Source organism: Ricinus communis, chromosome 1 (genome assembly GCF_019578655.1).
Source record: "Ricinus communis isolate WT05 ecotype wild-type chromosome 1, ASM1957865v1, whole genome shotgun sequence".
Classification (NCBI taxonomy): domain Eukaryota; kingdom Viridiplantae; phylum Streptophyta; class Magnoliopsida; order Malpighiales; family Euphorbiaceae; genus Ricinus; species Ricinus communis.
The window spans coordinates 10,775,701-10,793,119 of NC_063256.1; the positions used below are offsets into that span (position 1 = coordinate 10,775,701).

Genomic DNA, 17,419 nt, shown 5'->3' on the forward strand with positions numbered 1-17,419 from the left:
CTATTTCTATATATATATATTACTAGATATCTCTCTCTCTCTCTCTCTCTTTCTTTTTACTTTGAATATGAAGAGAGAGAGATCTGGCTCGTCACAGGTGCGGAGAAACCTGCATATATATATATATATATATATATGATCGAGTACGCGATCAATGAATCTGCACAAGCAGCCTCCGTTCCCCTAAAGAATCTGTTCACGTGTCTTTGAGACGGCACTTTTAGTTGCCACGCAGTCATATTTGGACGTAAATGCCCCGAAAAAGTGGTAGAAAAAATAATTGATGTATTTTAATTAAAGATGTGAGTGAGGCGCTGAATCTGATAAATGAATACAAAATATTCATCAGCTGACATGCATTTCCTAAATTTGGCAGGGAATGGTACATCATATTTTTAGGGATATTTCTCGTCATTAAAAGAGGAGGGTAGCGGAGTCATTCTCGTATAAACGGTCAAACAGCCAAATGTGCGGCTGCATGAGGCACCCAGTCCCTGCACTTTCCACGTCGCGCCACGGAACTGATGGGGCTCACATGTCCCTTTCCAAGCAGCAGCGTATCAGAGTTCATCTTGCTGGTGAGCAACTTGAAATTCATTGGAAAAATACTTGAAATTGGCTCGATATTAATCGAGTCTAAGTTCGAATTCGAACTATTTGAACAATTTACTAAACTCAAATTTATAATATTTATTTTGAGTTTATTTATAAATCTAAATTAAAAGATCTTTACTAGTAGAATTAAATTCGAACCCGAATAATTTGAATAATTTACTAATTTAAACTCTATAATATTTATTTTAAATCGACTTACAAATTTAATTAAATTTAAATTTAAAAGATATTGCTATTGTATGAAAATTACTATCTGAATTTACAATCTAACAAAAAAATATAAATCCACTCAAATAAAACAAAAATATATATAATAAATATTTACTTATATTTATAAATATAATTAATATAAATGTTTATATTTATAAATTGATTTATATAATAAATATTTTAAAAAGATGATCTTACATAAATAATGATACTAATATACATCCAAAACTTTAAAATAATTTAATTAACTTAAATATAATGTTTAAATAAATTAGATATTAAAAAATAAAAAAATATTATTTAAATTTATTAAACTTGAATTTAAATTTTTCAAAATCCACCTCAAACTCGTTTAGTTAGAATTAAATTTGAGTTTGAATTATTTAAAATTGGACCCGACCAGTCCAATTATACTCTTCACTTGTCAACTATCTTCTGGGGTAGGTTTTTTAGCTTGCAAACATTTCCAACGAATAAGAATAGAAATGGACAGGTACCTGCCCATTTAATATTATTCAAACTCAAACACAATTAAAATATATATACTTAAATCCATCTCAAATTTATTTAAAAAATATTTTTATTACTCAAACCCATTCCATATCCGATTAGAAATACTAATATACTATATGAACTCAACAAAAATCCGTTTAATATTTATAATTAGTAAAATAAACCTGTATCCATTAAATATTCATTTACATACATATTTAGATAATTAAATTATAAAATATATTAACAAAAATTAATATAAATAAAAATTTTAAATTCTAAACATGTTGTTTTAAATAAAAATTTATAATTTTTTTATTATTTTATTTTATGCACATAATATCTATATATATTATTTAAACAGATATCAGATACTAAATTTGAGTACTCCATATCTATATCTATTTAAATAATTGGATTCGAGCAGTAAGTATTTAAAAATTTAAATTCAAACTCAATTTAAATTTGATATGAATATTAAAATTTAATTCAAAATATATTTCAAAACCTTTTTATAACTATCGGGATTTGTTTTATTACAGTGCAATCCGGCGATATCCAAAAGTATCCGCGGACTGCTCCTTACCAACGAAGATTCAGATTATCCCCATCAAGCCAGACTTCTTCTCTTACGTGTATGACTGGGCCCATGCTTGTAGACCAATCAACCCAATTTGAAGCGAATGGATTTTTCTGTAGCGCCTCCAAACTTTAGTTGGTTCATCATGTAAGCCAACACAAAAGTTCAATCCCATAACGGTGAGCCCATTTCTTTGAGTCATGTGAATTTTGCAAGATAAAATTTTGGAAACTTTTTTGAAATATCGCAATATTAGAGAAAAAATTAATTTTACTGTATATATATATATATATATATATATATATATTATTTTTAATTTTTAAAATATGATATTAATTATTTTTTTATTTTTTTGGATTCTGTTTTACTAAAAAATAATCAAAGAAAAATTAAAAGACAACTGAAAATATATTTTTTAAATTTTTTTAAGAAACCATATTTTGTATATTTTTATACAGTATTTTTAATAAAAAATAAAAAATACATAAATATTTTTATTATTTTTTTAGAATTTAAATAATTAGAGATTGATAACTTTACATTCATTTTCGAACTATTTAGATTAAAACAAGAGATAGGTCTCAACTCGAGATCTATCTTGGATATAAGAGTCCTGGCATTAGACTATTGTCTCGTGGTTGATAGCTTTACACTGATAATTAATTTTTTTTATTTAAAATAATTTATTCTCATTATAAAATATTTAATATATATTAAATTATTTTAAAAAATATTTATTTTATCAAAAATTGTATTTTTATTAATATTTATAATCTAAAAATTAAAAAATATGGTATGTATTTAAAAATTATTAAAAAAATAAAATATAAAAAGTAGCTTTGTGTTAAATTTTTGGATTCATGGACTTTACTTGGTTGGACTTCAATACTAGACTTCAATGTTGGACTTATACACTAACTGGGCTTGATTATCTGTATCTCCAATTGAGCTTTGACATGTGATGTTAGGCTTTATGGGTCACCTTAGCTCAATTATAGGCCCTTCTCATTTCTTGTTTCTTTTCCATGTGGTTGTCCCACTTTCACCGTCTCCAAGACTCCAAGACTCCTGCTCAACTGCAATTGGGTTTCGATACTTTTATAATCAGTTGTCAGTTGCTTTCTCATATTCAGAGGGTTGGTATCCAATCTTGGCTTTATTGGCTTAGAGGTTGGTCTTTAGTCTTGTTCCAACTTTCTGAGATTCAGAGGACTTGGTATCCAATCTTAGCTTGTTATCGGCTCAGAGGGTTGCTCTCCAGTCTTGTTCCAATTTTTAGTCCATGGTCCACCGGACTTCATTCATTTTTTCCTGCATTGGCCTCAAGATCTTCTTCGCCTGTTAGAGCACTGGCGGACACCGATACCATGTTAAATATTTGGGATTGATGGACTTTGCTTTGTTAGATTTCAATACTAGGCTTGAATGTGAATTTTTACATTAAATGGGCTTTGATCATCTTTATTTCCAATTAGGCCTTGATATGGGATATTGGGCTTCATGGGTCACCTCTATCAAAATGGCTTGGTTAATTCAATTATATGCCCTTCTCATTTCTCCTTTTTTTTTTTCTTTCATATTGTCCCATTTTGACTGTTTCTCTCAAATGCAAAAACATCAAATGATAAGATAATTTTTTAAACTTTACTCTTTAAATTATTACAATTAAAAATGAAACGATAGGTCTTAATCCAGGACCTACCTTAAGACATGAGAGCTTCTGACCATCAGGATATTGTAACGTGGTTGATAGCTTTATGTTGATAATCAATCTTATTTTTCCCTCTTTTTAGCCGCAGATAATGAAATACTTTATATCAGAGAATTGCAGAAGCAAACTTACAGTTTTGAAAGAAAACAAGCAACTTGAAGCTTCTTCCGGTAGGGCAAAAGGATATTCGGATATGCCATCATAATTGGTTTCACCTATTTTTGCTGTAGGAGAATTTGACTACAGAGGGCCAATTGGATGACTTTATGTCATTATCCACTTAAGTTTTTGAAATTGAATTAATTAGAAAAGCTTGATCCATTATTCCTCTTATATCCAATCTCCATCTTTCTTTTTTAAGTTGAGTTTTCTCTTCTTTTATGCGGAAAAGACAATGGAGCAGTCTTAGTAGCCAAGTATCTCCTCTAATAACGGTTAGACTGAATCATCACGTTTTGTTATGTTTTTCCTTTACCTTTTTTCTCTCTCGAATTACCCACTCACTGATCAACACGTTATCCCTAATCTTCCCATTTGATGTGACCTTGTTCTTGTTGTTTGGCCAATGTAATTTTCTTTCTAGTGTGGTCCTAAAATTGGGCAAGATAGATGAGCTTCTTCTACCCTCTTCCTCAAAATTGGGTCCCTGCTCATTTCTTATACAATTATTAGACCTTTTTGTCACTTCTTTGTCTAAATTGCTTTTTTTATTTTTTAATCTTTTTTTTTATAGCATCATGCATATTACACATAATGGTTTTCCTTCTCATTGGATAAAGGTCTTTCAGTTTATTTTGTTGAATTTTTATATATTTATTTTTATGTTAATTAAGGACTAAACAATTCTTAATAAAAGTAAAGTTAAAAGTGTAATGACCTAATAAAATAAGTAAAGAATTTCATAAATTATATGAAAACCAAAACCTTATCTTAGATATCCACAAAATAGTAAAGTTGCCATTGAAAACCAAACAGAGCCGTCCAATAACTGCAATCTCAGGTAGCAGGCAGCTGGAGAAAACAACGTCTCAACTTTCAACCCTTAATAGAAAAGAAATAAATACAGAGAAACTGTTCAATTGGATTACATTATTTTCAGCCCATCTTTGGCTAAACTTCATCCAAACCTCAACTATTTACATTTGATCCAAACAAGAAATTTGTTTTCAATGTTTAATCTTGTATTCATTGAGAAAGAAAGTCACACTGTTGACACCTTTTGTTTCATTTAATTCCTTGATAAAACATCACTAGAAAGAAAATGCTTCTATCAGGTGCTGTAGTTGGCCATTGGATGCCCTTTTCTTTATATTTGTTATTTCCAAAAGGGAATATGGCAACTAGAATATCTGTCTACTATAGAGACTGAGTAGCTAAATGTAAGACGAAAATGAGCCTAACTTAATTGATGTTGATATTATTTTCAAATATTTATAAATTATATAAGTAAAATAATTGACTATTTTAATTAAGATTTGGAGTTCAGCCGTATGTATGTAGTTATATTAGAACTCTTAATATTATACTTTTTCACGGTAAAATTCAGCTCTAATTGTAATTAATTAACTAGAAAAAAAAATCAAATATACACTGCCATATATTACCTTAATCTGAGAATTATCTGACTAAATTGTCCAATTAATGAACAATTTCTAATTGGCTTTTTCGTTGGGGGAAAATGAACCTAATCTTTTTACTCTTATCATGATTATATCCTTCTAATATATGTCTTTTGGATGGACCAATCAGATTTCACCAAGTATCATATAGAACAATTTTTGGTCTGCCTTGTAGTGAAACCAAGATGTCCAATTTGTTATGTGGAATCTAGTCCAGCCCAGTTGAAATAAAGATATGATTAGACCTCCAATCCTAAAGCATCTGAATCCTAAATCACTTTTCTTTTTTTTTGTGGGTTCGCTTTTTCTTTTTTTTTTTTGTTTTGTTTTGTTTTGTTTTGTTTACTTATTAGCAATTTGACTGGTGGGGATTTTTGCCTGTTGATGAGGGAACTTTCTAGTTACCAAATGAAGCATGGACTAAAATGGGTATATCTGAACAGGCAAGTGGCAAATTCTGAAGACACAGAAAATTTAGAAAAGCCTTTTGTAAAATAAATAAATTTATTTGGATCCCATTCATGTCCAACAATTGAAGTCGGAAGATGTCCGTTAGCGCCGTCTAGACTCAATATTTCTACTCAAGAATGAGACGTTTAAGCTTTAGCTCTGAATTGAACATGCCTCTCGTCTTGAGTCATAACTAATTCTATAAAATACCACCAAGGGTGGGAGCCTAGAGGAAAGAAGTGCTTCCATCACTTTGCAAGGGCTGGGTTGAGTTCTTGTGGACGGTTATTTAAGGCATTTATATCTCTAACAAGACCATTTAGGTCACGATTTGATTCGATGTTTTTCACTTTGCTCGAAGTTGGTGCTGCATGACGCGTTTAAACTCCATCTCAAAGTTAACTTATAGCTCTTTAAATTTATATAATTATATCCAATAAAGGTTCGCCTATCTTTCTTCTTACAAAAAACAATTAATTCTATAAAATTAAAATTAAATGAATTTAAAATCACAGATGAAATAAATTATATAACTATTAAAATAATAAAAATTAAGAACTGAAACTTTTAAGAGTCAAATTTTTGTATACATCTAATTAATATTGCTATTTTTACTACTAGTTCTGAAAAAAAATTAAATAATTGAAATTATATATTTCATTTTTTATATTTTTGAGATTGATCAGCTTTATACAATAGTTTATATAATATCTTATATTTTATAAAATTGAAAAATTAATGAAAATACGGTGGATTCTTGATAAACCTTAAATATTAGAAAATTATTCTTTATTAGTTGACTTAGTATTTCCTTCCTATCTATTTTTCTTTCTTCCCCAGGTTTTTTTGATTCAGTGGAACTTCTCTTTAAATATTATGTAGGAATAAATTATATAACTATTAAAAACTTTAGTCTCTGCTTGAACAGTTAGAATTAAAAAATAAATTTTATATTATATTATGTTATATTTAATAAAATAATTTACATATACATAGAAAAATACTATATTATATTAAAATTATTTATGTAAAATGATTTATTCTTTAGATTCATTATGGTAATAATTTGCTAATATGAATAACTTTTTTTATTGAAGTTCAAAAAATTTTAAAATTGTGTATTTCTTTAAAAATAGCATCTATTCTTTTCTCTCTATATGTATAAATAATTTTTGATAAATTTTATAATTAATTAAATTAAATTAGTCTATTTTTATTTTTATTCTTATACCGCTTTTGCAAGAAAGATAATTAAGTCAAAACTATAAAATTTTGTGACTGTATTGCAGTAGTATTCGTGGTTGAGCTTTATATCTTTTAATCGATTAAGAGTTTCTCATGATAACAAAAGGAAATTAGTTTGATCTCAAGAATATGATTGTATATTTAGAGAATTTAAACCTAATTCGTTCGAATATATATATTTAAATAAATTAAATTAAAACTAAATTTGAGCACAAAAATATTATCAAACTGATTTTAAATCCAATAAAATTCATTTTATTAGATTCATGAATTTATTTATTTAAAGGTCAAAGATACAGATTGGAAGTCCCAACTTAAAATTTTAAATTTCAATATTATTGAAACTAAAATAAACTCTAATAAATCAATTCAAACTTTATTATGCTCAACGAACTTGAACTATAATTACGTTCATCATTTAATTATATTACTATTTAAATCTCATTTAAATTCGGTGTGAATTTAATTATTCTAAAATAAATTAATTTCAAATTATTTTATTACAAAAATTTGATATGAACTCTAATGAAACTAGATCTTATTACGAATTACACTAAAACCTCGGCTTAACTTAACTCAGTATGATCACAGTCCTTGTCCTAAAGCTCTTGTTTTTTTTATGTTTCTAGGTAAAAGATCTTCCTTTTCCAGTTACAAATGCAAAGAAAAAAAACAGGAGAAGAAGAAGGAGGAGGGAATCCCATTCATTCAGCCTTTACCTTTACTAGGGTTGCCCAAAAAGAATGGCAAGCTTCCCGACTATGTCGAAGTGGAATTGCATTTTTATGGAAATGGTGCAAGAACAAAAAAACAGAACATGGCGAATAGGTCGAACCTCAATTCACTTGATCAGCTAAGATGTCTATGTCTGTCAGAACGTGCTATGCTCTTCCTTTCTTCCCTTTTTAAACTTATCTTTATCTACCTGTTTTCTACCACTTATTTCTGAGCATACCTAACCTAACTCAACTTAGTGCCTGGAAAAAGTTCCCCTATAAAAGAAAAAGTTAAGAAAAAAAAAGAAAAGAAAAGAAATATCTCATGGCATGAGCAAAATTGCATGCTTTTTGAACTAATGGATTAGCTTGGAACATTTTATATATTAATTTAAGTCTATTTGGTACGATGGCAGTAGAACGGATATTTTCGGGTACTCAACTTGACCGAATTTTAATAGAAAGTATTCAGATAATAATAAATAAATTTAAAATTTAATTTTATTATTTGTATTGGTTCAGGTCGGGTTCATATTTGAACTAGCGGGTATCCATTATCCGAATCTCATTATATTAAAATTTATAATATTATATTATATTTTATTATTTTAAATACTATTTTAAATTTTATTAAATTTATATTTCGATTTTATTAGTATATTAAATATTTAATGTTGAATACTTAAATTTGGTTAGTTTATATTTTTTATTTTTTATTTACATTAATTTTTATTTATATATTTTAGAATTTAATTATTATAAACGAATTTGATAAACGATATCCATTTAATTATCTGAATATCTATATAAATAAATAGAATATCCGTGACCTATTTAAAAATTCATAAATATATTTAATAATTATTTAATTTAAATAGTTTTTAATCGAATTCGAGTAATATACGGTATTTCTATTTGGATTTGGGACGGATTCGAGTAACAAATGCTATTTTTAAATTGATGTGGGATAGATTTGGGTTCGGATATTCTTATATTGGCGGATACCCTATCCATTACTATTCCTATTCTTTGATATTACATTTAGAAAAAGTCTTTTTTTATTAAAAAAAGAAGAAAATAATTAATTTCTCTTGAATTTTAAAAATTATTTAAAAAAAATCAATTAATATTTTTTTATATTACCCAAATTTGATAAAAATGATTTACTAATACTATGTTTGGTTTAAGTCTATTAAAGAATTCATTTTATTTGAAAAAAAATGAGAGAGAAAATAAAATAAAAATGATAAAATTGAAGGAGATATTTTAATGTTATAGAATACATTGAAAAACTAATTTAAAATTTAATTAAAAATTCTAATTATTTTATTATAATTTGATTTAACTATAATTAATTTTATAAAAATTTGAATATATATAAAATTTTAAATTAATTTTTACTCATTCATAACAGGTGAACTTTAAATGTAAACAAATCCTATAAGTTGGATAAATTTCTAAACCTATTCGCCTCACAGAGCACAATATCCTAAAACAGCTCCTTAATCTCTTAAAAAAATGTGATTTAATAAGCTATTATGTGGTTTTGCTCATCCTGCATATGGACAAATCTCACTACTTTATTATTTTTTTTTTTGAAGTGTTCCTTTTAAAATCAAAATAATGGATATCACAAAATCGGTTATAATTCAAAAGAAAAGCAAAAAAATATCACAGTGATCTTAATATTATAATATTATTAAGTGCTCTTTTTTATTTTATTTATAACGTCAAAGCATATCTCAATATTATAATTTTATGAAGTTCAAGTAGCAGAGTGTCATGTGACCTCTGTTTGAGGAATATTATTAAATTTATTGCTAGCCGATGTGCTGAATAATGGACTCTGATTTTAATATGATTTTTTATTTACTTAAATTAAATTATTATCTGTTTTGAAAGACTTATAAATTATTTCTCTCTCCGTATATAAATAAAAATAATCTGAAAATAGCAAGTAAAAGATGATATTATTTTCTGATTATAATATTTTTTTGATTTTCCGTTTCAAATATAAGGGAGAATTTTTCGTATACTATTATTTTTATAAGAATAAATTACAAATAATAAATATCATAATTGCAAGAAGATCCAAAGAAATGCCCCAAAGTGAAATTAAATCTTTAATCTTTAAAATAGTTTAATTATATTTTTAAAAATTAGAAAAAATATAATAATTATATCTATAAAATCAATTTTACCTACTATAATAATATAATATAAATTTCAGTTAGTTTTAAATATTAAAAAAAACTGTTTTAACTCTTCTCAATTCAGATTTTTTATATATAAAAAAGTGCTAAATTTTTTTTAATAAGTAAGAATTATAAAGAAAAATAATATCTCATTCTATTTAATAAAAAACTAATACTATAATCATTAATTAAAAAATGAGGTAGCTTCAAAACTATAATTGTTCAATTTTTCAGATTTTAATAATATAATTGAATTATTTTAACTTTAAGAATTTAATTATACTTTGACAAAAAATATAGGAACTGATCCATCCCTTTCGCATTGGTTGTAGTGTAACCTCGCAGCACGTGGTAGCGGAAAGCAAAGATGAAAGGTGAATTATTCAAAAAGCACCTCAAGCATATTACAATATACAGTTTAGTCCTTACTGTCTCAAAATTAACAATTTTAATTTGAGAGTTTGTTAATTGACTTTTGAGATTTAATCCTTATCATATAAATATAAAATTTCGTTATATAGTTAGTCCTTGATATCTTTAAATGAAATATATTTTAATTAGTATTATAAAACTAGATTTACTACACGCATAAAACTTTACATTGCAAGGCACTTACTTCTATCAAAATTAAATATTTTGTATCAAATAATAGCTTAAGGATTTGAAGCTCATTTTGAATTAAAATGGGACAACCAGAATATGACAAGATTATAGAGAGTTTGACTAATTAACTTTGGAAAAAGATCTAAAATATTTTTTTTCCTAATATATAATAATTCTCAAACAGACATTTCAATCAATGATCGTTCATCTTAAATTTAATTCAGTCGATAAATAATAATTACTATCGATGAAGAATAATTATGAATTTGTTGATTTAGTAAAAACATAAAAAAAAAAAATTATCTAACTGTGTTAAAAATGAATTTTTATTTATATATTATTTCGTCTATAATTATATTTTTTTCAAATGCAGTAATTATAAAGCAGTGGCATCGCATAAGAAGGAATAATCTAATAAAACCTTTTATAGATAGGGCCAAGTCGTAAAGTTTCTCCTTCAAAAAGGTGCAAGTTGCAAACGCAAAGAGCCAATAATAACAGCCAGTGGTTAGGATTAGATTGTCCGTCCCTTTATATGAGAAACGTTATTTATTTATTTGTGTGATTCCCTGGTCGACCGTCAATTGGTTTGGTCGGTGATTTGGGTCACCACAAACATTAATTTAAAATGTATGGATAAATTGATTATTGCCGTCGTGGGCTTACCGCACTCCACAAAAGCCTATGTTGGATAGCTGTTTCTTCTCTGTGAAGTTGACGCGTGTTCTTTAATAAGTTTTTGAACAGGGGGACGGGAATTAGTAATTCTCTATAATATTGGACCCAAAGAAAATACTCTATATTATTTAATAATTCTTCTAAAAACGCTGTCGGTTTATATATGTATGAGTTTAATATTTCTACTTCCATATAAAGAGTTAAATGGAAATTTGTATTATTTTGATATTTAGTTTTTATGGAGGATGTATACCACACTTATTGATAACATACAAATTAATAATTTCAATAAAATAATAATTTTATTGATTAACAAATTAGGATATAATAGATAATATTAACGGATATTATAGTACTTGTTTCATAAAAAGATTATAAAAATATCAACATTGCAAGAGATTTATGAAATATATTTCAATAGCGGATTACACATATTTATGTTAAGTTTCATACATTAATTAACTATTATTTATATATATATATATTGTTAACCTAAATTATTTTATAATTATAGAGATAATTAGTTTTAATTTTAATAATTAAATTAAGCAATATTAATTATTTATTTCGGGTGTTTTCTTTTGTAGATTTATAACTTAATGCTCAAAATCTTTAGAATTATCTATGTCTCTTACATTACAATTCCTATTAGCATGCTTCGAGCAAGAGATTCATATTTTCAAGAGTCACTACAGCATGATAGAAATCGCGACCGTCGAAAAGCCATCACAATAAGTAAAAATAGTGAAATGGATATAAAAAAAATAACACTCACTGTCGCGATACTAATGAAGAGAGATTATGACCGGAGTGTTCATACTTATTAGGAAGACTATCAACCAGTTAGTTACTTTGTTTCAGCAACTAACGAAGTGTCATGTATATTATAGCTATTAAAACTTTGAAATTCACGACCACTATTTAAATATTGAGAGTGCGATCTTAGGACTGTGATCATGATTGTATTTTGACGGTCCATTTAATGCACTATCAAGAACTAAAAGCAAAAATATAGCTTATACTCTTAGAGTAACATCTCTTTAGTGGTTTGAGATTATAAAAATCAAAACACATTTATGGTTAATCAAGAATTTTCTTAGATGCTATATTATTGCTCTTCGATTTTACACTTTTTTCACATTAATTTCTTTATATATTAACCTTGCAAGGTTATTGTAAGAGCTTTGAATGGAAACCTTAATACTTGAGTATTATTTTTATATATTATAAATAAAATAAATTTTGATGATTTAATATATATGTGTTTGTAAATAATAAATAATAATAAATTATTATTTTAAAATCATAGCATATATTATGATTTGAGAGTAATTTCTTATCTCATAGATTAAATATTAAAATTTGTTTATGTGAAATATATTTTTCAGACATTTACTCAGCATAAAGTAGTTTTACAATATCGTAGGAAACTAAAAAAAGCAATAAATCATTCGAGTTTTTCATAGAAAATGATTCTAATACAGTTTTCCATTCGTTCGAGTCCTTCGAATTTTTCTATGAAACGAAGGGAATGATAAACTTTCAAATCTGCAACTTGCAACGTTTCAATCCGAAACAGTGTTAAAGTTTGTTGGGCATGTGATCAGGAAGGAGGCAACAATGAAAGGATAAAATGGCAAATGGCAGTGGTTGTTGGATGCTGTCCATTTTTTAAGTTTCATGCACCACCCTTCTCAGAATAATAATAATAATAATAATAATAATAATAATAAACTTTTTTTCTTAAACAACTTTAGCAAGCTATAAATAGCATTATACTTATTACTGTAATTTAATACTGAAGAAAAAGAAAAGAATGAGTTATATTGATGAATGAGAAATCCCAATATTGGCGCTGAGCTGAGTACCAATTTTGGTTGCTCAATTATACAATGCAGCATTAAAATGAAAGAGGTTTGCCAAAATGCATTCGTTGTCTCCGAGGACAATGGTGGTGGCCAATGTGGCCAACAATTACCCGAAATGCATTAAAATAAATAAATTAGAAAACTCAAAAAAAAAAAAAAGAAAAAAGAAAAAAAAGAAAAGGGTCGTCCAGCATTACCCCCACTTCATCATGTTTTGACTTTAAAGAAAAACCTACTAAGCTTAGTGGTGGTCACATTACTGATTGCCAAAATTCATAAAATCCCATTTACCTACCTTGCAATCATCAATCCCCCCCTTATTGAAGTTTTGGCCTATTGGAACTAAGCTTATGTTTGTTAATAGCAAAATATGACTACAAATTTGACCGACTGTATTAATTAGAGAGGCCCTGTAACGCTAATCAACTCTTTCTTTCCATCCTCCCAACACCACAATCTTAAAAGTTTTCGAATTCCATTTTCATTATTTCAGTATCTTGATTGCCAGGTTATTCTATGTTATAATTACTTTGATTTATAGAAATTTTAAAATAAATCTTGAGATAATATAAGTAATTCATAGAGATTTTTTTTAATATATATTTTCTTTCACACTTTTTTTTAAAGAAAATACTTTTTATCTTTTTTAATCTAATAATAGTTATTAGTATATCTGTTAAAAGAGTATTATACCTTCAAAAAAGATCATTTTTATTATATAATTTGATTCTGACTTTTTTTTGTTTTAGATAATAATAGGTTCTTAATATTTTTAATATAAAATATTTAGTTTCTCATAGAAATTACATATCAATCTTTTTTACCTTAAAATTAACAAATGAGTAACAAATAAACTATTTCATTGAATGTATATAAATAGTAGAGATTGAAGTGTAATTTTCAGATAAGAAAAAAAGTATATATTAGATTAATTTAAAAAATAAAATAGAACAACTGTTTTTAAATAATATGTGTAATTCATTCTTTGATTTATAGACTTAAATTAATTATTTCTAAACATATTAATTATTAATATATAATTATGAATTATATTATTTTTCAAGATGCAAAATATTCATAGTATAATTCATTATAAAATAAATATTTTATAAAATTGAAAAATATGTAGGATAATTATATTTGTTCAAATTCAAATCAAACCTTAGAATAATTATTTCACATAAATAGCTAAACCATGGACTAAACATAACACAACGTTAATTAGTAATTATTCTTAGATTATTAAAGTATTTTATACTTTATTATCTCCGCTAAAAAGAATTATCAACCCCAAAAAAACTAGCGGTACAGAATGAACCGTCACCGTCAAAACCAACATCTCACTGTCACATTAAGAAATCTCTTAATTTTTATTTCACAAATACAGATAAGTAAAACATTAAATAAATTTAGCTAGGATGGGCCCGTCCAGGAGCAGGTATTTTTTTAATAAATAAATATTTATATAATAAGTTGGGCAAATGAAAATCAAACAGATAAAAGAAAAAAATAAGAACTGTCGGTGGATACATTGATTTTTGATAGTCTGCCAAGTCAAGCTGAAGGGTAAAGCCAAAGCCAAAGCCAAAGCCAAAGCTAAAGAAAAGGCCTATTTGCAAATTGCACCGAATAATCAATCCTCTGTCACCAACGCCAACACCAACACCAACACCACCACCACCACCACCACCAAAAAAACAAGCTTATCTCCAAAACTACACAAAGCTTAGAGCATCGTATTTTCTCATCCAGGCAAAACACACAGGTTCAAAGAAAGTAGCAGAACGGTGAGTTTTTTTTTGTAGTGAAAAAATTAGAAGATGAACTGTGGTGATGTTTACAGCGTTGTTGAATCACAGTACATACGGAGACACCATAGGCATCAGCCTATGGAAAATCAGTGCACTTCTGCTCTTGTTAAGCATATCAAAGCTCCTGTTCATCTTGTAAGCGCTCTTTTATAGTTCCTGTTTGATCTGTTTTATTCTTCTTTTTTTTTCTTGATTTCTTCGATTTTATATTAAAATCTTCACTTTTTTTTTGGTTTTGTTTTTGAATCCGTATCGATCTCGGTTTATTATGCTTCACTTCACCTTTTTGTTTGTTTTTTCTCCCCCGTTTTCCGGTGTCAATTTAATTTTCCCCTTCTTGACTTTGATTTGTATCAACATATTTTTAAATAAAAGAATTAATGATTTTCGAGTGTCATTTTTTTCATAGTAATCGAAAGCGCGGATTTTGCTGTTATTTTTCATTGGGAGTGTCGTATTCGTATGCAGGACGAGGGAAAAATGGATTTTTGGTTGATATGCCAATTTTGTTTATTGATATGAAATAGGTATGGTCACTTGTGAGGCGATTTGATCAGCCACAAAAATACAAGCCATTCGTGAGTAGGTGTGTAGTGAGTGGTGAATTAGGGATTGGAAGTGTTAGAGAAGTTAATGTTAAATCTGGACTCCCTGCTACTACTAGCACCGAGATGCTAGAACTCCTTGACGATGAAGAGCACATTCTTGGAATCAAGATTGTTGGTGGTGATCATAGACTCAAGGTATAACACACTCCATTAGTCTTTATCTTTTCCTTTTTAATTATAGCCTTTATTATTTATTTTTATATTGATTTTGTTATAGACTTGATTTGTTATTTCATTGATTGATCAGTTATCCTGTGTCAAAATGGAAAGTGACTAGGGGAGTCTTGGAAACTTCATATTGGATGAGTTGGAATCTAGTGGTTTTCTGATATTGCATGTGCTTTCAAGTTCTGTGATTGTAGGAAGCTGCTTTCCCTGCAGCAAGGCGCTATTCAATTGCCTTTTTCTTTTACTAATGTTCTTGTTATGTTCCTTTATATATATGCTATTGGCCATGGCGGCCCATGACCATGACATCACCGGTCATTTTATGCAGTTTTTGCATCCCATTGCACATGGGAGCTAAAGTTGGGTGCTGTATTTTTATCTTTGATGGTATGATGTCTAAGTTACTTGTGAGTTGGTCCTACCCTGTTTTGAAAGGTGAATGGACTGTTACTTGGTGGAAGAATGTATTAAAGGAATATTTCTCAAGATGTGGTGCTCTAATTCTGTGAAAACCTATATTCCTTAAGTGGCAATCCTCTGTTCTGCTTATTTGGGGCAACAACTTCTACTTGGCTTTCATATCATGTATTCTTTGCAAGTGTGTGCCTGCAAGCATGTGCGTATGCATTGTAAGACGGGCCATTTTCTGCCACTAAATATTTACATGGTTAAACTTCAGATTTTGAGATTTTTTTTATGCTATCTTGTGTATTATCTAAATACCTTATGTGCTGTGCAATACCTTGTACTAAAACAAATCTAATCCTTTTTCTCTTTTTCTGATTTTGCAGAACTACTCGTCAATTATGACTGTCCACCCTGAGGTTATTGATGGAAGGCCAGGAACTTTAGTCATAGAGTCATTTGTGGTGGATGTGCCTGATGGGAACACCAAGGATGAGACATGTTACTTTGTGAAGGCCCTCATCAAGTGCAATCTCAAATCTTTGGCTGATGTCTCAGAGAGGATGGCTGTGCAGGACTGTGTTGAACCGATCAACCGCTTCTGAAGTTGTGCGTCTTGGATATAAGATGTGAGGTCTATTAGAATTGCTGTGCCATTTGACGAATCTAATTCAAGAGGCTTTATAGATATTGGTGGGAGTAGTGCTTCCTATTCCAGAAGTTTTGCATGCAATGATGGATTTCCTTTTTCACGTCTTAGAGACCATTTCTACCTGCTTTTCCCTTGGTTTGCTTTGTCCCGGAATATCCACGATGGGGCTTCCCCTCTTTCAGTAATTAGGTTCTTAGACAAGTTTCCTCAAGACTTCCTATGAAGGGGAAAGAATCGGCTCTTTTCTTCTGTTATTTTTATTTTTCACCGTCGCTTTTACTAGCATTTGCATGGTGGTTTGTAAATGACTTTGGTCACATCTGTAAATATACACGCAACAAACTTGGTATCTTTGAACTGTAGGTTTTTATTTAATAGTTGCAGGCTCCAGGTGCAGGGATGACTAGGAAAGAACTTGAAATAGCAGTTCGTTGTTGCTTTAATTTAAAGACCTGTCTTTTTTCTTGAGCTATTGCAACCTAAAATGTTATTCCAACTGATTGGTGTGTGTGTGTGTGGGTGGGTGTGGTAGCAATCTTCTATTTAAAGCCTTCTACTGCCAGTTTCGAGTGCAGGTACCACGGCAGTATTCCAAGTGCTTGCACCTGTGGGGTTTAGGGTTTTAGGTTAATCCTGGTCGTAACCTTGAGCCCTGCTGGCTACTGGTATAGAGATGGATGATAATGAATTGGGAATGAGTCGAGGATTAGCGTTATTCTCTTGTGTGGGGCAGCTTTTGATGCATTTCGGATTGGAGCACATTGGAATTGGATATTATCTTCTTTTACTTTTC

The 17,419-nt window shown here is 28.3% G+C and overlaps 1 protein-coding gene across 1 annotated transcript; it reads left to right on the forward strand.

Annotated features, from left to right (window-relative positions):
• The first annotated feature begins 14,476 nt into the window (after nucleotides 1–14,476).
• LOC8282124 (abscisic acid receptor PYL9) lies at nucleotides 14,477–16,983 on the forward strand. The gene is made up of 3 exons (XM_002523323.4): nucleotides 14,477–14,928; nucleotides 15,321–15,536; nucleotides 16,361–16,983. The coding sequence occupies exons 1-3, from the start codon at nucleotides 14,803–14,805 to the stop codon at nucleotides 16,577–16,579; spliced, it is 561 nt and encodes a 186-aa protein (XP_002523369.1). The 5' UTR covers nucleotides 14,477–14,802; the 3' UTR covers nucleotides 16,580–16,983.
• The last annotated feature ends 436 nt before the right edge of the window (nucleotides 16,984–17,419 follow it).